Raw genomic sequence first — 23,490 nt, 5'->3', positions numbered from 1 at the left:
AACCTCTGGGACAACATTAAACGCAACAACATTCACATTATAGGGGTCTCAGAAGAAGAAAGAGAGAAAAGACGCGAGTAAATATTTGAAGAGCTTACAGTCAAAAACTTCCCTAACATAGAAAGAAAACAGCCCCCAAGTCCAGGAAGTGCAGAGAGTCCCAGACAGGATAACCACAAGGAGAAACATGCCAAGACACATAGTAATCAAATTGACAAAAATTAAAGACAAAGAAAAATTATTAAAAGCAACTAAGGAAAAATGACAAATAACATACAAGGGAACTCCCATAACGTTAACAGCTGATTTCTCAGTAGAAACTCTACCAGCTAGAATGGAGTGGCACGTTGTATTTAAAGTGATGAAAGGGAAGAACCTACAACCAAGATTACTCTACCCAGCAAGGATCTCATTCAGATTGACAGAGAAATCAAAAGCTTTATAGACAAGCAGAAGCTGAGATAATTCGGCACCACAAAATCAACTCTCCAACAAATGCTAAAGGAACTTCTCTAACTGGGAAACACAAGACAAGACAGGGACTTACAAAAACAAACCCAAAACAATTGAGAAAATGGTAATAGGAACATACATATTTGATATTTACTTTAAATGAGAATGGATATAATGCTCCAACCGAAAACACAGGCTTGCTGAATGGATACAAAAACAAGACCCATATATATGGTATCTACAAGAGACCCACTTCAGACCTAGGGACACATACAGACTGAAAGTGAGGGGATGCAAAAAGATATTCCATGCAAATGGAAATCAAAACAAAGCTGGAGTAGCAATACTCATACTAGATAAAACAGACTTTAAAATAAAGAATGTTGGGCTTCCCTGGTGGCGCAGTGGTTGAGAGTCCACCTGCCAATGCAGGGGACACAGGTTCGTGCCCCGGTCCGGGAATATTCCACATGCCGTGAAGCAGCTAGGCCCGTGAGCTATGGCCGCTGAGCCTGCGCGTCTGGAGCATGTGCTCCGCAATGGGAGAGGCCACAACAGTGAGAGGCCCACGTACCGCAAAAAAATAAAAATAACAAGAATGTTACAAGAGACAAGGAAGGACACTACATAATGATCAAGGGATCAATCCAAGAAGAAGATATAACAATTATAAATATATATGCAACCAACAGAGGAGGACCTCAATACATAAGGCAAATGCTAACAGCTATAAAAGATGAAATTGACAGCAACACAATCATAGTGGGGGACTTTAACACCTCACTTACACCAATGGGCAGATCATCCAGACAGAAAATTAATAAGGAAACACAAGCTTTAAATGACAAAGTAGGCCACATAGATTTAATTGACATTTATAGTACATTCCATCAGAAAACAGCAGATTACACTTTGTTCTCAAGTGCACACGGAACACTCTCCAGGATAGATCACATCTTGGGTCACAGATCAAGCCACAGTAAATTTAAGAAAATTGAAATCACATCAAGCATCTTTTCCGACCACAACGTTGTGAGATTAGAAATAAATTACAGGGAAAAAAAACGTAAAAAACACAAACAGGATGTCCCTGGTGGTGCAGTGGTTAACAATCTGTCTGGCAATGCAGGAGACACAGGTTCGAGCCATGGTCTGGGAAGATCCCACATGCCACGGAGCAACTAATCCATGAGCCACAACTACTGAGCCTACGCTCTAGAGCCATGAGCCACAACTACTGAGCCTCTGTGCCACAACTACTGAGTCTGCGCTCTAGAGCATGTGCTATGTGACAAGAGAAGCCACCGCAATAGGAAGCCTGTGCACCGCAATGAAGAGTAGTCCCTGCTCTCCGCAACTAGAGAAAGCCTGCGCACAGCTATGAAAACCCAATGCTGCCAAAAATAAATAAATAAAATAAATAAATTAAAAAGAAAAAACACAAACACATGGAGGCTAAACAATACGTTACTAAAAAACCAAGAGATCACTAAAGAAACCAAAGAGAAAATCAAAAAATACCTAGAGACAAATGACAATGAAAACACGATGGCCCCAAAACCTATGGGATACAGCAAGAGCAGTTCTAAGAGGGAAGTTTATAGCACTACAATCCCACCTCAAGAAAAAACAAAAACCTCAAACAATCTAACCTTACACCTAAAAGAACCAGAGAAAGAAGAACAAACAAAATCCAAAATCAGTAGAAGAAATCATAAAGATCAGAGCAGAAATAAATGAAATAGAAACAAAGAAAACAATAGCAAAGATAAATGAAACTAAAAGCTGTTTTTTTGAGAAGATAAACAAAATTGATAAACCTTTAGCCAGACTCATCAAGAAAAAGAGGGAGAGGACTCAAATCAATAAAATTAGAAATGAAAATTTACTACAAGCAACTCTATGCTAATAAAATGGACAACCTGGAAGAAATGGACAAATTCTTAGAAAGGTCTAACCTTCCAAGACTGAACCAGGAAGAAATATGAACAGACCAAGCACAAGTAATGAAATTGGAACTGTGATTAAAAATCTTGCAACAAACAAAACTGCAGGACCATATGGCTTCACAGATGAATTCTATCAAACATTTAGAGAAGAGCTAACACCCATCCTTCTCAAACTCTTCCAAAAAATTGCAGAGGAAGGATAGCCTCTTCAATAAGTGGTGCTGGGAAAACTGGACAGCTACATGTAAAAGAATGAAATTAGAACACTCCCTAACACTATACATAAAAATAAACTCAAAATGAATTAAAGACCTAAATGTAAGACCAGACACTATAACACTCTTAGAAGAAAACATAGGCACAACACTCTTTGACATATATCACAGCAAGATCCTTTTGACTCACCTCCTAGAGAAATGGAAATAAAAACAAAAATAAACAAATTGGACCTAATGAAACTTAAAAGCTTTTGCACAGCAAAGGAAACCATAAACAAGATGAAGAGACAACCCTCAGAATGGGAGAAAATATTTGCAAATGAAGCAAGTGACAAAGGATTAATCTCCAAAATTTACAAGCAGCTCATGCAGCTCAATATCAAAAAAACAAACAACCCAATCCAAAAATGGGCAGAAGACCTAAATAGACATTTCTCCAAAGAAGATATGCAGATTGTCAACAAACACATGAAAGCATGCTCAACATCACTAATCATTAGAGAACTACAAATCAAAACTATAGTGAGATATTACCTCACACCAGTCAGAATGGCCATCATCAAAAAATCTACAAACAATAAATGCTGGAGAGGGGGTGGAGAAAGGGAAACCTTCTTGCACTGTTGGTGGGAATGTAAATTGATACAGCCACTATGGAGAACAGTATGGAGGTTCCTTAAAAAACTAAAAATAGAACTACCATACAACCCAGAATCCCACTACTGGGTATATACCCTGAGAAAACCATAATTCAAAAAGAGTCATGTACCACAATGTTCACTGAAGGTCTATTTACAATGGCCAAGATATGGAAGCAACCTAAGTGTCCATCGACAGATGAATGGATAAAGAAGATGTGAAAAAAAAAAAAAGATGTGGCACATATATACAATGGAGTATTACTCAGCCATAAAAAGAAATGAAACTGAGTATTTTGTAGTGAGGTGGATGGATCCAGAGTCTGTTATATGAGTGAAGTAATTCAGGAAGAGAAAAACAAATACCGTATGCTAACACATATACATGGAATCTAAAAAGAAAAAGAAAGTTATGTAGAACCTAGGGGCAGGACAGGAATAAAGACGCAGGTGTAGAGAATGGACTTGAGGACATAGGGAGGGGGAAGGGTAAGCTGGGACGAAGTGAGAGACTGGCATGGACTTACATATACTACGAAATGTAAAACAGACAGTTAGTGGGAAGCAGACACATAGCTCAGGGAGATCAGCTTGGTGCTTTGTGACCACCTAGAGGGGTGGGATAGAGAGGGTGGGAGGGAGATGCAAGAGGGAGGAGATATGGGGATATATGTATATGTATAGCTGATTCACTTTGTTATACAGCAGGAACTAACACACCACTATAAAGCAATCATACTCCAATAAAAGTGTTAAAAAAAAAAAAAAAACCCAATGCAGCCATAAATAAATAAACAAACAAACAAATAATTTTTTTTTAAGAAGGAAAGAAAACAGGTGAGGGGAACATGAAGGTTCTTTATGTTGTTCCATTTAATTTGTACATGTTTGAAATTTTCTATAATACAAAGTATGTGTATTTGAATATTAAACTAAAACTGCTTTACTAAAGAAAAAATATTTTAGGGTCCTGAGAATAAAATAAGTCTAAAAATAAGATATGTAAGACCTTTATGAATAAAAATTTAAAAGATATTTAAAAAGACCTAAATAAATGGAGAACTATTCCATGCCATGATCATGGACAGTAAGACTCAGTATCCTAATGATATTATTCTCTCCACATTTATACATCCAATGCAATGCTAATCAAATTCTAAAGTCAGTACCCTAATGACATCAATTATGGTAGTGGTTGATACATTAAGGTACACTGATAAATTCAATACAATTTCAATCAAATTCTGATTGGAATTTTTTGTGGAATTTGACAAGTTGATTCTAAAATGTATGTGGAAGAGTTGTGGACCATAATGAAAAAGACTGAGTAATTTGAAAGTAAAAGAAAAACTTCTGAACCAGAGAGCCACCATAGACCAAGTGAAGATAAGTCACTAACTGGAAGATATTTGCATACATTAATCAATAAATATTAGTATCAAAACTTTACAAAGAGTTCCTATAAATAAATAAGAAAAAGACCAACAATCCAAAAGAAAAATGGGCAAAGGATATAACAAGCTATATAATGTCCAATTAAGAGAAGATGTCTAGGATCATTCCTTATGAGGAGAAATGCAAATTAAACCATATCCCGACTGGCAAAATTTAAGTCTGATAATATCAAGTGTGTATGAGGATGTGGAACAAGGGGAAGTTTCATAAACTGTTGGCAGGAACATAACTGGTATAAGAATGATAAAGAACAATCCCATAATTTCTAGTGAAGTTGAAAATGTGAATATTCTAAGTTCCAGCAATTTGTCTTATAGGTACATAGCTTGAAGAAACTCTCCCACATATACACAAGGAGACAAACAATGATGTTTAACAAAATCTTGTTTGTAACAGGAAAGTACATAACTGAAAACAAATTAAATAGCAAGAGAATGGATAAAGAAGTCACGGTACATTCATATTATGGAATAAAGCAGTTAAATTGAACTAGAACAATGTATTATTGAAGATGATTACAGAAAAAAGCAAGTTGCAATAGCATTTATACAGATTAAAAACATGCAAAATAATATGGTATGTTGCTTATATATTTATATAGTAAGATAACAAAAACATGTAGGTACCATTATTTTGTACCAAAATTAGGGAAGAAGGAAAATGAAATTGAGAAGGAGTACACCTGGGGTTACATTTATAGGTCTGTAAGAATAGAGAACTAATGTAAATATGGCAAAATGTTAAGACATGAAAACTCATTTAGTGGGTACAATGGTATTTCTATTACCCTCTGCATTTCCTTGGTAGTTTGAAACATTTCATAATTTCTCATACAATAAAAATGATTATTAATAAAAAACTTAATTAAAATGCTAATTTTATGGTTTAAAATAAAAATAGAATTTATCTCCCTCACTCACCTGCCTCTCAAAAGTTCTTAGGAAAACTGGCTGTTGTAGTTATGTTAGAACTTATTTTGAAATTTGGTTTTCATGTAAATCTAGATTTTAAATATATAGGGCTTATTTAATAATATATTTCCCATATAAATTCCACTATTCTATTGTTTCCTAATTTTAGATCCTAATATTTTGAAAATACATGACTGAAATTTGTTTCTTCAAGACTCTACACATTGAATTCTTTAGCAACAAACACCAAGGAACTTCATAAGTTTTTCTGTTACACTAAAATTTTGTGGTAAAAATTGAGCAATGCTTAAAACATCTGTTAGAACTTAGAAATATTTTATGTTAATTAGAGAATTTGAAGGAATATTATTTATTCAAAAATTAATTTTTGGAAATTAACATACACATTGTATTTGAGATCATAACCATAGAAAACAAACTGAATCAAGTATATCTTCTAGAATTACAAATATTACTTTTTACTTTATTAATCCCAAGGCCAGAATTTAAGGTTGAAACGAAAATATTATAGTAGTTATTGTATCTGAAAGTAACTCTGTTAAATATGGATACTTACTAAAAATAAACTTTCCAGTATTAAAAAGAAAATTAGACATAAGCACCCAATACACTATCATTGCTCCAATAAGAGACACCAAGGAGCAAAGGAGACTTGACCACTGCCCAAAGGAGCCAAAATAATATCTGCAGACATCTGGATATTCCCAGGTAGTGGTATCCACTGATGCTAGATAAAATATAAAAGGGAAAGAATAAAATAAGATGTTAATTATATATTCCATATTCATAATTTGTGTTCTCCAAATTAAAACATTTAGCAAAAGATTATGGGTATTCCACCACCAGGTATTAGACCATATTATGAAATAATAGTAATTAAAACATTATATACAGCAGAAATTAACACAACATTGTAAATCAACTATACTTCAATTAAAACAAAACAAAAAATTATAGAACAAATACATAAAAAGAAATGTAGGTGAATGAAATAGTACAGGTAATCTGAGAAGTAGATTATAGTATCATAAAATTTTATAATTAATAAAACCAAGTGATAAACCAAGGCTAGAAAAAATCATCAATAAGGGACAGAAGACATTATCCAGTATTTGGCATACTTAATAATAACATTTCTTGAGTCATACTTCACACCACATGCCAATTTAAATTTCAGATAATGAGGGAAGTGGGGAAGGGCAATAGAGTAGTAGAGGAATAAGAGGTACAAACTATATATTATATATAAAGTAAGCTATAAGGATGTATTGTGTAATATGACGAATATGGCCAATATTTTATAATAACTAAATGGAATATAAATTTTAAAAATTGTGAATCACTATACTGTACACCTGTAACATATAATATTGTACATCAACTGTATTTCAATTAAAAAAAATTTGAGACAACTGAGTTAATTTAAAAATTAAATAACAGAAAATTTAGATGACAATGTAAAAATAGCACCTGAAAGGTTATCCTTTTCTATCAACTGAAGAAATAGAAATTACAGTGGAAAAGATAGGCAGATATAAACAAACTAATACGATACAAAAGCCATTCAAATATTGAATAGGAAAGAAATTGACAAAAAATAACAGGTAAAGGGCTAACTGCTACCTCATATAAAGAATTTAGCATTATCTATAAGAGCACCAAGGGACTTGTGGATAAATGGGAAAGGGATATGACTAAATAATACAATTAAGAGAAAATATACCACTGCTTAGTAGAGACAGAATAAAACTGGAGCCAAAGCCTGGTCTGTTGATTCGCACTTGCTAAGATTCAATGAAATAATGCATGTCTATTTAGGTCCTAAACTAAAACAACCTAAAAAGGTATTTCCCTGATCTAAATTATAGAAATGACTGGAGGTAACGCATTGGTACAACTTTGAGAATTCATTACAAAGGACACATTGCTCACATTTTCATACTTACAATTTCTACTCTTAGGAGATTCCAACATTTAGATCTTTTGGTAGGGATAGGTCAAAACAAGTCACCATAAACGGATAAGAATCATAGAATTCTCAATTTAGTTCTAGCAAAGACCTTATTTTTAAAATACAACTTTTAAAATGATTCTTATGAGGAAATTAGCACCAAAGTAAATGCACTCTGCAAAGAACCAGTCTCTCAGAATATCAAAGGCAGCCACTAAATTCATTAACATATCAGTTCAGTCAAATGCTATGAATTAGAGAAGTAAATCTTTAGGCAGAAAATAGTTAACACATTTGTGAAATGTACACATTAGTGATCTACCTCAGCATAAATTCTTAATACCCATATCACTCATCTGTTTTTACAGTGGCAAGTTCTTACATATGATAGTTCGTGATTTCACCACTCTGTAGCAGCAATAAAGTGTTAAAAGGCCCATTAGCATGATGACACACATTCCAGTAGTAAACCCAGCCTGTTTAAAAAAATAAAAATACAGAACAACATATATCATCATTTTAGGATAAATTCATATATAACCATATTGTTACCCTAAACAATTATGATTAAAAACCAGACAACTAATGTAAAATTAAATATAATCATCTAGGGACCTCCCTGGTGGTGCAGTGGTTAAAAATCTGCCTGCCAATGCAGGGGACACAGGTTCCATCCCTGGTCCAGGAAGATCCCACATGCTGCAGAGCAACTAAACCCATGCGCCACAGCTACTGAGCCTGTGCTGTAGAGCCCATAAGCCACAACTACTGAGCTCACGTGCCACAACTACTGAAGCCCGCGTGCTGCCACTACTGAAGTCTGCACACCTAGAGCCCGTGCTCCACAAGAGAAGCCACCGCAAATGAGAAGGCCGCGCACCGCAGCGAAGAGTAGCCTCCACTCGCTGCAAGTAAAGAAAGCCTGTGTGCAGCAACGAAGACCCAACTCAGCCAAAAAATAAATAAATAAAATTAAAATAAATAAATATAATCATCTATTTTCTTTAACAAATTTTATGTAGATTTATTAAAACCTCTATTGTAAAACTTAAAATACAAAGAGAAAAAAATTCTGGTAAAAAGTGTGCTGAAAATTATATTACCTGTCTTATGCCCCAAGGAATACTTAGTATAGATGTTCCCATCATGGTATTCCAAATCATAAAACTGAAAGCAGAGTAAAAGCAGTAAAAATATGACGTTTGACTCTTCAAACATTTTAATTAAGACAAAAAATTAAAATAATCAATAACTTTTGTTTACGAAAAGTTTGTTATGCTCCAAAAAGTAGTTTTACTCACATGGTTACTAAACTGGTGTTTTTACCATATCCTTCAGTGTAACTTTGAAGTTTATAAGCAGAACCTAATGGACTATACACATAGCACTCTTCTGGAGCTGGAACTACATGATCTGGGGCAACCTGGTTAAAAAAAAAAAAGTACAGAAATGTTAGAACCAGTAAATGTGCAACAGAGGATATTTTCTATACAACAGAGTACCTGACTCTAGACACATTTCCAAATATCATGAACAATTAAATAGTGTGTATATCTGGTTAATATAAAAATTATTTTTCAAATATAGTAGAAGATCTAAAGGAGCAAGAGTTTAAATACTATAAACAATAAGCTGTTCATCTCAAATGAGAATGAATTCCTAGAGTATGCAATGTCAAAATATTCTTCTCTTCATTTTCATGAGACAGGAGGAAGAAGAGCCAGCAAAGACCTAGATTAAGTAATTCTAGATGGACGAGACTTGGGTCTGAAGTGAGGGAAATTTTAAGAATGAAGTGGTCACCAAACTCCTATGTGAAGGTGGTCTTAGCAAAGAGGCAGGTAGGGACCTCAAACTATAAAGAATTGAGGAGTCAATAGAAGGGAAAGAAAGGAATAATAAATATGGACTATTCTTCTAAATGCTTTGGTACCAGAAGAAAAAGGTGAGCTAAAGTGGCTTAAGGAAAAGGCAAAGCAAGGGTTCTTAAAGACAGAAGATGTAAGCAAAAGGGAAGGAGCCAATAGAGAGGTTGAAGACATACACAGAAAGAACAATTGAATAGATATACATTTTTATACACATAGCTCCCACCTTACCCTGACATATTTCTTTCTAATTCTACCTCCCTATTTTGGAGGGGAAAAAAATATGGTTTCCTGATGGAATTCTGACCATCTGCCTGAGAATTGTCCTTTGAGAATATGTAGTCCTTACACATAATATTAAAGACGTAGGAGCTGACTGGTATAAATCAACAATCTTTTATATCAGTACTTACTATGTAAATCTACAACTCTGTGCTAGGTTTAGCATTCAAGTAAAAATAATATACAACCCCTAACTTCAAGAAGTTTAAATACCAGTTGGAACACATGTGAAACAATTAGAAAACGCTATAAGAATAAAAATTAAGTGTTCAACTCAAGCACAGGAATGACAATAATAATGATAACAACAATGGGGACAAGAATAGTTGGGAAACACCTCAAGAAAGTGGAGCATTAGGACTCAGCAGGTAGACAGGTTACGAACTGGTGCAAAAAGAAAAAAATATCAAATCCTTCTCTCTTTATGCATATGATTGGTGGTGTCTTGCGGGCAAAGAATGTCTTGAATGCCATGCCTGGTGTGGCTTTGGAAACAACTATTTCCTATAGATACAAAAGCATATATGGAAATAGGTCTGCTGCCTTCTCTTTACCCTCAGTCCTCTTGGGTCTGAGTTCTGCTGTCTTCTACTATGGAGTAAAAAGAAAAAAGGGGCAGGACCATGTCTGTATCAGGCAGCAGATAAACCATGATATCTAGCAGAGCAAGGTCAGAAAAAGTGAAAATCAAAAGTTATCAGGGATAGGATTAGAAGCTACAGGATAAGAAATTATTAGGAGAGACAGAGAAATTGGAAGATTGGATCCCACACTCTTATCAGTGGTCTAGGACAGTGCTTTTCAAACTTGAATGTTCTTGTGATTCACACAGAGAATTTGTTAAAATACAGATTTTGATTCAGTAGATCTGGAGCAAGGACTGAGATTCTGCCCTTTTAACAAGCTCTCAGTGATGCTGATATTGCTGGCCTGTGCAGGCCACACTTTTATTAGCAAGCATCTAGGAGATGTCAGCAGCCAAATAATTTACTACCCTTCCCCAATTTAGAGTAAAAATATTAACGTAAGTGGGGAAATTTTCAGAAATAAAAAGGTGTAACTGTGTAAAGACCTGACACCTGTGGTTTCATATTACTCCTCCCTAAAAGGTCTTTTAGGAAAAATAAATTTGGGATTCTCAGAAAATGAGCATGGATGTATACACACAGTCATTAAAAATGGTCATATTATTAATTTTAGATCACTGCTTATATACTTTGATTAACTAGACTCATCTCACTGTCAGTTAACAAAAGGGATTCAACTTGGTGTACAATGCTGACTTAATTTCCAGGCAAACAACATACACTCAGACCTAGACTGGCCCAGTTGGTATCTCTGAAGTTTGCTTCCATAAGTACAGTCTCTAGGAGGTCTGAACTAGACCCAGAGATATTGGATTACTTCTACTCCCCAGAAGGCTTAGATAATTCTGACATGGAACTAAGACTTTATCACAACTATTGATGTAAAGACCTAGGGGAAGAAAAAGTGAAAAAATTGGGGAAAAATATTATCCCACCCAGAATATTTTGGAAGTCCCTACTATGATTACACAGAAGGAGATCTTAATAATTCACAAGGCTTAAAATGAGATATCTGTGTTCAAGTGACTAGCCCAGTCCCTGCCCCTCAGTAAACATTTAGAGTGTTGAATTCCCTTCTCCCTTTTTATTATTACCTATAAAAAAATCATTATTTTTTTCTCAGAATGCTTCATTTTTCTTTCAACTTCCAAATTTCTGAATATCGTTAATTCTTATAAGAAATGAAATTACTTACATATTTTTGATTCTAAGATAATAACACAGATTTTGTAAGATCAAGAGTCAACAAACCATAGCCCATGGGCCAAATCTAGCCTTCAACCTTATTTTAATAGCCCCTTTGGTAAGGGGCTGTTTAAATGATTATAAAAGAAAAGTAGAGAAGAATATGCAACAGCAGGTGGCCCACAAAGCTTAAAATGTTTAGTATCTGCTCTTTGACCCTGCTTTTTGATCTATAAAAGGACATTACCAAATAGGAAAAAAATATATGTATGTATATATTTCAGTTTCTCACTCCTGTAGAAAATTTCTAAAAACAGTTTTCCCTTGTAGCTTCAAACTTAAAAATTGAATAGACTAACCAGAACTTGTTATTATTTATGTTATTAATCAATGACCTAAACTACTTCAACAGTTTATCCTCCTCAAAGCTTTTAGGATTATGGATTAGCAGAATTTTAATCCAACAAATCTCTAGGCTGTTGTCAACATAGAGAGATTGTTTCAAATCTCTCTATGCCAGGCTAATAAGAATGAACTAGCCTGAGATGTAAGACGTATTAATTAATATCTTTGACTTTCCATGATGCTGTCCTTGGAATATGGCCAGCAAAAAGTTCAACTACTGGGAGCTGCCGTGGCTTATGTTGTTCATTTCAACTTAAGCTTAGACAATTAGCAATGCTTTGCCCCTTACCAGTGCCTTGTCTGCAGGAGCAGTGAGCCGGCTGTAGTAATGAATCCTCTTGTTCATTGCAGAGGCATGGTCACTAACCCTCTGAATGACATCATTCACACTGACGATGTTTGTGGGCTCTATATAGAAAGGCCTAGAGAAGGGAATATACACTTGACAAAGAACGTTCAGGCAGAAATTCTGGAAGTCAGCCATTGAAGAAAATAACTTCTTGTCCTCCATTAGAAATGGGATGTACCAAGGCAAGGCATTCACTTCTCACTTTTGGTGGGAAAAGAAAATGTCACAAGAGAAGTATTATCCAATCCACAGAATAAAGCTTTTGTTTCATAATGCTATTACTTTAAACACACTTTTTTAAACTTAAGGAACTTTGCAATAGAAGAGACATAACAGAAAAGACTTTCAATCAGTTATTAAAAAGAAATATAGCAGCTGGCAGTTTTCAACAATGAAACTCAGACAGACACGGCTTTGAATGTTCTCTCAAAAAGCATCTGGCACTGAATCAGAGAAATTACAGACAAAAATGTCCCTCTAGTTAAGACTCTCTACTCCTTCTTTACGGGCCAAAGTTACTTCTTATGATAAATACAATTCCTATTTGTTGGTTCATGTACTAAGGATTAGTGATCTCAACCATCTCCCTTATGAAACTTATCCAAAATACTATCAAATAGAACATCAAGATACTAGAGATATTTTGTCTCATTCTACTTTTCTTAGATTTCAGTAACATACCATTATGTTACTATTTATACGTATGCTTTCTCCTCATAACTATGTCCCAATCAACTGCAGATTATGGTTTTCAATCATCATTTTCAGTCATTAACCCATTCAGTTCCTTATTGAAACTCTCTCCATTTGCTTTCCTTCCATTAATAAACTACCCAAAATGGAAAGATCTGGCACAAGCTCATGAAATGACTGCATTCCTCAGATGCCCTGAAGTCACAAATGACACTGTCTCCCAAACTGTATATAATTTGCTATTTCAGATTATACACAGATCCAAATAAGAAAGGGGAAAAAAGCCAGGAGGTTTATCACTGGTTCCACATAAGTCTTCTACATTTACAGTTCTGAAATAAGCTTAAAAGTTATCAAAGTATGGTAACCATTTTTGGAGACACTGCTAATCTAATCTTGTGGGAAGCACTTGAAAAACCAAGTGACTAGAATTTTAGTTTATGCTATTTTTCCAAATAACTCTGTGATATTAGAGAAATTAAATTTAGCCTAGTCTCTCTAGTTAGCATACAGAATCTTTGAATCTTTCTTTTATTATTTACTCTCCATCACAGCATCTAAATTTGGTGGGTACTTTCTAGTTCAATCCAACAAATATCTAAGAGCACTTACTAGAGCAAGTATGTGGATATAGAGATCAACATGACATACTACCTACAGTAAGCATATAACTGCTAAGCGAATTCATCGGTATCAATAAATCTCAAGGGGATACAATGAAAACGAAAGGGTTGGAGGCCAAATAAACTATCCCTACTTATAAATTTGGTAGGCTGAGATAACTACCTCGCCTTCCAAAGCATTAATGTGTTCTAAATAATTTACATCTCTACTGTGACACTCAGTAGTACTAAAAAGCAAGGTAAAAATATTTATGTCTGGGAGATAATGTGGGGTCACACTCTACAGGGCATTCTCTTCTTGTTTTATAAGTATGATATCTGACAAAATTAAAGCTACAGCTTTAATGCCAACATAAAGCAGAGATTTAAGCTAATCAAGGATTACTAGTAGAGACTAATAAGTATGATATTGATAGAAAGAGTTGTAGATGTTCTACTTGTAGCTTATTATCTGAAAATTCAATGGTATTAATATCAAGCACTAAGTTGGCTTGAAGGCCTGTTGAAAAGCAGTCCAGGAAGAGCTACATTTCTTGGCTCCTGGCCTCTTACAGAAGTGTTAACTGTACCAGTTTAGTTGGCTTGGGTACTCAGAGAGCAGAATGACTCTGAAAGTTTTTCTTTTCCAACAGTTTTCATCAAGATGCTGAGTGCCTGTTCAAACAAATATTTTGGAATCTTTTCAATGCAGATTCTTTTAAAAAATATACAACCCAGCATATTTTAACTGAATTATTAGAAACATATGCTTAAAGCTTCATCTGAGAAAGCAAAAAATATAAATTATATTTCTCAATTGAACTTTAGTTGGATCTGAAAACACTTTTAAAATTAAAACTATATGGAGGACAATATTCAGAATAAAACATTTTTTGAAACTTGGGCTTTTTCTTTTGAACACAGTTTCACATGAGTGCTCCCTATCAATGTTACTTCCCATTAGAAATGTAGCTCAACTGTGCCACACTGAAAATAAATCATAATATTTTATGTAGAGGTTATATTTGTCTCACCTTAAAAATATTTATGGTCATGATACAGAAAAAAAATGCTTTTAACATTCAGCAAAATTAAAAAAAATATTTTAAAATGTGACTCAAAACCCTTTATTTTCATTTAATACACTTATAAACAAAGAAACCTTATTTCTACCTAACACCTTTTCTAGGTTCCACTCCTTAAATTCCTTAAAAATTTTTGGCTTTTAAATCTGTCTCCACCCTTCTACTGAGTTATGCTTCTCTGAAGTTCAATAACAATTCCATGACTCTTAAGAAGGTTCATACTCAATATGAAGACCCTTCATTTAAAACTATTCCTTTAGGGCTTCCCTGGTGGGGCAGTGGTTAAGAATCCGCCTGCCAATGCAGGGGACACGGGTTTGAGCCCTGGTCCAGGAAGATCCCACATGCGGCGGAGCAACTAAGCCCATGTGCCACAACTACTGAGCTGGTGCTCTAGAGCCCTCGAGCCACGACTGCTGAGCCCATGTGCCACAACTACTGAAGTCCACACACCTAGAGCCCGTGCTCCACAACAAGAGAAGCCATGTTAACGAGAGGCCTGCCCACTGCAACAAAGAGTAGCCCCCGCTTGCCACAACTAAAAGGAAAGCCTGCACACGGCAACGAAGACCCAACGTAGCCAAAAATTAATTAATTAATTAAAAAAGAAACAAACTATTGCTTTATTCACATCTCTATGGAAGCTGCAACTCTCAAACACCTGCCAGATTGGAGTAGTTTGCTAGAAAATGAAAAAGGAATCAAGTATTCAAAACATCTTATACAAATAAACATTCAAAATAATGAACCCACTGTACTTGTATCTACCTGCTTGGTAAAACACTATGTCTGCCAGGCAGCTTTTCAATAAAGAAGACCGAAAAGAAGTTAATCAAGCCATTGTACCTAGATATTTATTGCTACAAAAAAAATATTGGTAACTTCTGGCTTGCCGACATGTTTCTTGCTTCCTCTGATGCCTAAATAACACCCTTTTTCACAAAAACCCTGCTCTACACTCCAACTTCACTCACTGTCTCCAAAGGCTAAGCCTGTATAAGCTCTTCTCTTTCTATTATGGCTAATTAATTTATTGGTTCTCTAGTTTATTAAATATTGTTTAAGTGCCAACCAAGTATTCAGCACTGTGCTAAATGTTAAATGATGAATAGAACATAGAACCTCAAGGATCATAATCTACTGGAGGAGATACATAAGTAAGCAATTCCAATCCAGAAAGAAAAATAGAAAAAGAGAGAAAGTGCTTATGAGCAATAATGGGAGTAAGGAGATTGTGTGATGCTGGGTATGTGTACAGTACATAGAAGGGGAAACTAAACCACGTCTGGCAGACCACTGAGGAAGCTGTTGTTGAGGTGAATTCTAAGATATAAAGGAGTTAATCAGGGATGGGGAACAGGAGGAAAGAAATAGTGCTTCAAAGAATGGAAAAGCATGTAGAAAGAACCCAGAAAATGAGCACAATATATTTTTTAAAACTATAAGTAGTGAGAAGAGAAGTAGTAAGAGATGAGGTAAACCTGGGTTAGTACATGGAGGACTTCACATGCCAACAAAGACATAATCCTAAAGGGAAGAACTCTGTCTCCTTTGCTGATTCCTTCTCAAACCCCCAACCCTTAAATCTCAGAGTAACCCAGAGTTTAATCCAGACATTGTCTCTTCTCTGTCTACACTCAATCTCTTGGTGGATTTATCTAGTTACGTAATTTTAAATATCATGTGTACGCTGATGGCACTCAAACTATTATCTTCAGCCTGAACTCCTGATTCATGTATCAAACTGCTCTCTGCTACCTCTCCCCCACCTCACCTCTAGGACTTCATTGTTTACCACACTAACCACAGTAGTTTCCTCACCATTCCCGACACACCACAAGCATGTACCTACTTTAGGACCTTAGTTAATAATTTCAGGTATAAACAAAGGCTCTGAAGGCCTCTTCCCTAAATATTTTCATGGCTTGCTTTTTTACTTCTTTCAAGTCCTTCCTCAAGGTCCCCTTTCTCAATGAGGCATTTGGCTATCCTTGTCACCATACCTAAAATTTCAACCCCTCTTCTCTATCCTTGTCATTTCCTATGCACCATCTCTGCTTTTCTACCTTACATTTTCTCTTTAGCATTTATACTACCTAGCATAATACATACTTTTTATTTATTACTGATTACCTCCAGTAAATATAAGTTTCATGAGGGCAGGGATTTTTGTCAATTTGGCCACTACTATATTCCCAGGGGCTAGAATAGTACCTGACATATCGTAGGAGCTCAATAAAATGTGGTGAATAAATGTATTTTGAAATAATTTTAGACTCATACAGAAGTTGAAAAAATAGTACAAAGAGCTCCCATATATACTTCACACAGGTTCCCCCCAATGATGACATCTTATATAACCATAGTATGATCATCAAAACTTGTATTGCTTTTATAATCAGAAAAAAAGTTAATAAAAAATTATAAGGATAATGCTTTTAACTTTTCTTTAGTTTAAAAAATTTTTAAATAAATATCTGGGGGAGAAATGATAGCGGCAATAATCAAAAGTATCAAATGCTATAAAAAATGAAAAGCAGCAACCTATAAGAAAATCAATTTATTGTGGTATCCTCAAGCAAATTAAAGACTTTTTCAGGGTTAGAAAATGACTGTCAAGCGCTACCGCTAAGTCAAATGAGATGCGGACTAGTCGATGAAATGACCACTGGTAACCTGCATGTGAGCAGTTTCAGTGGAGTGGTTAGAACAAAAGCTCGTCTGGGGCTTCCCTGGTGGTGCAGTGGTTGAGAGTCCGCCTGCCAATGCAGGGGACACGGGTTCGTGCCCCGGTCCGGGAAGATCCCACATGCCACTGAGCCTGCGCTCTGCAACAGGAGAGGCCACAACAGTGAGAGGCCCGCGTACCACAAAAAAAAAAAAAAAAAAAAAAAAGTTTGTCTGAACCGGGTTCAAGAGAAAAATGTGGTATGGTGAGCACAAATAATCCTTGCAAGGAATTTTCCGTAAAAAGGAAAGAGAGCAATGAAATGGTAGCTGAAGAAGTAAGTGTAAATACTATAGGAAATATTTTAAAAGAATAAAAAATATAAAAATCACCTATAATCCCACAACCAGTAATCATTAATAACATTTTACCAACCTCAATCTCTTGGAAAAAAATAGAATGAGATACCGCTATATGTTCATCAGAATGGTGAAAATTTAACAATCTCAGTATGAAGCACTAGTAGGAGGTAGAGCAATGGAAACTCTAGTGGGAATATAAGTTGGTATAATCCCTATGGAAAACAGTCTGGCACTATCCAGTGAAGTTGAATATACACATACACTACCGCCAAGCAAATCCACTCCCAGGTATATATCATAGAAAAGTTCTTGCATATGTATACCAGGAGACACATATATTAATGTTTATAGAAGCATTCTTTGTAAGAGCCCCACACTGGAAACATCCCATATGTTCTAAAGTAGAATGGATAAATAAACTGCAGATACTTACAGAATAAAATGCTAGAAACCACTGGCAATGAAAGTAGAGTTATATACAACTTGGATGAAAATTATAATGCTAAACAAAAGTCACAAAAGAATACATACAGTGTGATCTCATTTACATGAGATGCAAAAAAGGTAAAGCTGAATTCAGTATTTAGGGATACACAGACAATAAATTATAAAGAAAAGTAGGAAAATGATCACACAAATGTCATGAGAGTGATCACCTGTAGGGAGGAAGAGGGATGTGCTTGGTGAAGGACACATGGGGAACTTCTGAGGTGCAGCTAATTTCTAGACCTTGTTGTTGAACATATGTATCATGCACTCTTCTGTATATATGATGTATCATGTGGTAAAAAGAACTTTAAAAACAAATCTTAAAGTAACATATGCTTTCAAAATATAGTAATGAGACCAAGAGGGACTGAAAAAATCTTGTGTACCATACAGAAATTTGCTGGTTATCTTGTGGCAAAATATCTTAAAAATTTGTCAAACTTAAGTACGAATTATCTACTTTTCTTCTATAAAAAGACAACTGTTCCAAATTCGTTGACCTCTTCTATGATGACTGTGGCTATCAACAGTATGCTACATAAGTACACAGCAGGTATCAAAAGCCAAAATAGCCGCCCACGTATCTAATCCATCTCCCTTCAAGGTAAAGATATTTTAACAATGACTGAGAAAGCAGCTGCTCTTAAAAGAACTCACAATATACAGAGAATATTCTGATAATGGACGTTTAAAAATGTTTCCATTGTTACATGATTTTATTGTTGACAATAATGTCTGTCACCAATAAAAACTCAAAACTGCAGTTTTATAGACATGGAATAATTGGTCGAGAAAAACAAGGACATTCCTTAAGTATTGTATTTAGCTCCCCTCCAATGGAGCTTTCAGACCAGCTAGGCAGCTCCTGCATTCTGGCCAGAAGCCACTGGGTTGTAACCGTTTTGAGTTTAATCCCAGTTAACCTGGGAAGGATGATTCTATTAATTTCTCCCCTTCCCCGAGCAAAGAGATCAGCTGCTTTCTGAAGGCTCTCTCTAAATCAATGCTTTTTTTTTTTTTTTGAAGCAGAGGAGAGGTCGGAGGATAGACTGGAGAGAGAACCAAGAAAGGTGAACAAAGCTACTGGCTGTTTCCAAATTAACAGTTTTAAGCCAGTAAAAACAGGAGTATTTTGGACTTTAAAAATAACATGGGATACCAGAATACACAAACTAGCACAGCAATCACTAAATGTAAGAACTGAGTTATATCAGGGAGGATAAATTTAACCAGGCAAATTTCAACAAAAACTTCCACATAATTGTAGGATGAGCAGAAATGAATTTCAAATCAGCTTGAATTACTATTGTGGCAAGGTGTTATAAGAGTCTCAAAAATAATAAAGCATATTCTATTGTTACTGTTAATATTATAAAGTGAAAGCAAAAGTTTTAATGTACTGTTAATAGATAAAATTTTAAAGTTAATTTTATCAAGATCATTACATCTTATAATTTAAAATTTTCTATTTTTATGTTTTATAATATACATATTTTATAAGTACAGAAGTACATGTATATAATTTGCAAACGAACACACATACACACACATAAATATATACAGTCCCAAAGTTTTAGGTTGTTATTATTTGTTTAACTGATGAGGATGATATGAAAAAAGTAAATGTTAATAAACACCTGGTTGAAGGTTATGGGTTCTTTATTTTAGAATTCTAAGCTGTTACTAAGCCATGAGTAGACATCTTCATTAATGACATACGGACAAAGAACTTGACCTGAATATTAATTCTCAGGCCTAATTAAACTATATGTTTAATTAAATGCAGATTCTGCTAAGAATGAATTTAAAAATTCTTTCAATGCAATTCATGCTTTCAAATTTTGGTTTTTAAAAACACATAAATTGTTTTAATTCTACTGTCCTGAAAACAAACAATCTCTTCTTTCATGGTTACAAAATGATCAGTAACAGAAATACAAGGGTTTTTTTGTTTGTTTTGTTTTTAGTATCAGCACTGGAATGAGGCTAAAAGAATTATATAAACATCAGGAACTTTCAACAAAGTTAAGATGCTAGAAGCACCTGCAAGTAAATACAAACATAACAGTTCTTTAGCTTTTCACTAGGTTGATATAAAACAATAACAACACCAGCATCACCACATCCTACCTTCTATCTAGAAAAAGCAGTTCCAATGGAACATACTGACTGACATTCCACAAAGGAAGATTAACAATACTTAATTATAAATTATAATTAAGATATACTTAATTATATACTTAGTTATAAATAATTATATTAATTATAAACAAATAAATTACAGAGACACTGTAAGCTTCAACCTGTAACGTCATACCAACTATTATTCTCCTTGTTACACAAATCTACCAAAAGAATTTCTGGAAAAGAAATGAAATTTCTAGTTTCAAAACCTAGTTTTTCCCCATTAAAAAGAAAAGAAAAAAAAAAGCAGGGAAGAAAATTGCCAGGCCAGCAGTTTAACTAAAATTTCCTCAAAAACTTGAAACGTGGGCTTCCCTGGTGGCGCAGTGGTTGAGAGTCTGCCTGCTGATGCAGGGGACACGGGTTCGTGCCCCGGTCCGGGAAGATCCCACATGCCGTGGAGCGGCTGGGCCCGTGAGCCATGGCCACTAAGCCTGCGCGTCCAGAGCCTGTGCTCCGCAACGGGAGACGCCACAACAGTGAGAGGTCCGTGTACCACACAAAAAAAAAACCCCCAAAAAACTTGAAACATAATGAAAGAAGGTAAATATTTCATTAAGTATATATATTAAGATAAATCTTATTTTTAATATATACATGTGATTCTTCGGATGAACACTAAAATTGCTTTCTTCATTCTGTTATCTAGAAATTGAAAACACAAAAACAAAAATTCATCTACTCTTTAAACAGACTACCAAAGAAAAGGAGCCTCTTTCTTATTCTTCTTCCATAACTTAAGAAAGGGATACTACTTATCACGCCTTAGAAGTCTTTATCATGGCTCCCAAGAAAGGTAAATGGGCTAAGAGAACTTCTGCTTTGCCACTGGAAAGACAGCAACAAATCGTCTACACAAACTGGCCTTTCAGGTGACCATGGCTGTATTTTCAACCCAGACAGCAAACACTGTAGTAGTCTGACCAGAATCCATTGTTGGTTGTATGACATGTTACTCCGCAAACCAATCCCAAAATAACAGAATAGACTGATAAAGGCAAGTGTCCAAAGTGAAACCTGCTGCCAACTGGCTCTTACCAACTTTTACATATAGGAAAGTTTTATAAACAAAATATAAGATGTTTTAGTAAAAAAGAAAATAAACAGTGCTAGAAAGGGGATTTTGAAACAGGAACTTTCACATATTGTTGGTAGGAGTATAACGTGGTACAACCTTTCTAGAAAACAATTTGGCTATATATATCAAGAACCTTAATTGTGCTTTACATCCTTTTATTCTAATAATTATACTTTTGACAGTCTATCAGAAGGAATCAAAATATGGTTTAAATACAATATGTAGAAAGCTGCTAATCAAAGCACCATTTAAAATAATTAAAATTGTAAACAGCTTAATAAAACATTAAGTGGTTAAACATTGTTAAATTATGATATACTTAAATAATACATATTTATCTAAAATGATATTCAGAAAGAATATGGAAAATTGCTTACAGCTTTGTGGGACATTTCAGTGATTCTTAAGAATAATTTTTATTGTAAAACTTTTTACTTTTCCTTGAAACCTGGTACTTACCCCTTATTTATCACTCCTAGCTTCAGTCACTATCTCTACAGTTTATGGCAGTTAAAATCCTTGGATGACCTTGCCAAAGAACTCTAGGCTTGCTGCAAGGGCATGAGGTTCAGGGGGAGGCTGGAGGTTGTTTTGTTGTCCAAAACACTACTTTGATTAGAACAACTTCATTAAAAGCAACTGTGAGGGTGGAGTGAAATTAAGGTGAGTGGGCCTCACTTTTTTAACCTCTCTAAAAGGAAGGCAAGAGGTATCCTAGGGGTCACAGCAGTAGAAGTACCAGTCCCTATGGCTGCTTACACCTGAGTCCAGAGTCTCTCCTTGCAGACTAGAGGTTGGTAGTCAAGGACAGATAGGACAAATCTGGTCCATGGCCTGTTTTCATAAATAAAGTTTTATTGGAACACAGCAAGGCCTGTGTGATTATGCGTTATCTATGGCTGCTTTCACTCCACAATGGCAAATTTGAGTCCATATGCCCACAAAGCCTAAAATATTTACTATCTGGCTCTTTACAGAAAAAAAAGTTTGCTGACTCCTGCCCTAGACCACTGAATGTTCTTACACAGAGCGATGCCTGCACTGAAACCCCCAAAGCACCTAGCCATCAGTACCACAGATGACCTCATTCTACTCCTGGCTGGGCTTAGCCATACTCTACAGCACAGTTACTCACTGGGATATGATCCCATGGGTTCTTTGTAATGCTGGATCAGGATGGGTTAAATCAGTATATTTTCCTAATAAAAATTGAGTACTGAGTTAAAAAGAAAAATATATATATGTGTGTGCGTTTGTACATATACATAACAAGTCAAATATTTATAACCCCTCATCATAGTGATCCCTGTCCTTTTTTTTTGCTGTGTCTATCTCCTTCCCCAAAGTGTCTGGCACCAAAAAAGAGCTTAGTGAATGTTTACTGACAAAAGGAAGGAATACAAGAACAAAAGGAAGGGAGGAAGGAAGTAGAGAGGGAAGGAGAGAAGCAGAGAACAAGAGAAACAGGTAGGCAGGCAGGCTGGCAACTTGGGAATAGCTTACAGAAGTACCAACAGCACTCAACAGAAATTTAAACTGAAAAAGTAGCACATTAAATTGTATATAGTATATAAGCTCATAAAATACCATAGAAAAGGATAGAAAAAATATACTAAAATGTTTTAACAACACTTGCCTCTATGTGATGGGAATATATTTCTTTATGCTTTTTTTTCCAGAATATTCTCTATACAAGAACAAAACAAAATAACAAAACAAAACATCCCCTAAGTAGAGAAAAAAGATAATTTGTATCATCCTATAGAAGTACAGGTGATTTAAACAGTTTCTAATAAAATGGGTTTTTCATTTTGTATATACTATTTTTATCCTAAATTATAGGAATGCTTTATTTTCTGAATAACTATTTTCTCATTATAAAAGTAGTACATTGTTTTTGTATGAGGATAATATAGAAGTTATAGAAGAAAATAAAAACCACCCATTAGAAATAATCAGTTAACATTCTAGTATATTTTCAAATGAGTGTAGACCCACATACGTGCACACAGGTGCACACACACACAAAATTAGTTTTACTTGTTTTTGAACTTTAC

General features: G+C 35.0%; 1 protein-coding gene across 11 annotated transcripts in view; it reads right to left on the bottom strand.

Moving 5' to 3' along the window:
* SLC38A9 (solute carrier family 38 member 9) overlaps positions 1-23,490 on the bottom strand; it is a 97,900-nt gene that overhangs the window by 42,514 nt on the left and 31,896 nt on the right. For 10 of the 11 annotated variants that reach the window (XR_003005966.1, XR_003005961.1, XR_003005964.1 and 7 more), the window contains 5 exons: positions 12,213-12,345; positions 8,898-9,019; positions 8,700-8,763; positions 7,979-8,072; positions 6,202-6,372 (listed from right to left, as the gene is read on the bottom strand). Coding sequence is in view for 5 of the 11 variants with exons in the window: in XM_024765348.1 (XP_024621116.1) it covers positions 6,202-6,372; positions 7,979-8,072; positions 8,700-8,763; positions 8,898-9,019; positions 12,213-12,345 (584 nt within the window). In the remaining 6 variants the exon portion in view is untranslated. Of the gene's footprint in view, positions 1-6,201; positions 6,373-7,978; positions 8,073-8,699; positions 8,764-8,897; positions 9,020-12,212; positions 12,474-23,490 lie in introns of all 11 variants that reach the window. The other variant, XM_024765350.1, reaches the window with a different exon arrangement.

The sequence above is a fragment of the Neophocaena asiaeorientalis genome, unplaced genomic scaffold, assembly GCF_003031525.2.
Source record: "Neophocaena asiaeorientalis asiaeorientalis breed wild unplaced genomic scaffold, Neophocaena_asiaeorientalis_V1.1 scaffold198, whole genome shotgun sequence".
In the NCBI taxonomy this organism is placed as follows: domain Eukaryota; kingdom Metazoa; phylum Chordata; class Mammalia; order Artiodactyla; family Phocoenidae; genus Neophocaena; species Neophocaena asiaeorientalis.
The sequence above is the reverse complement of the archived record's forward strand: the minus strand, read 5'-3'. Positions and strand labels throughout refer to the sequence as shown.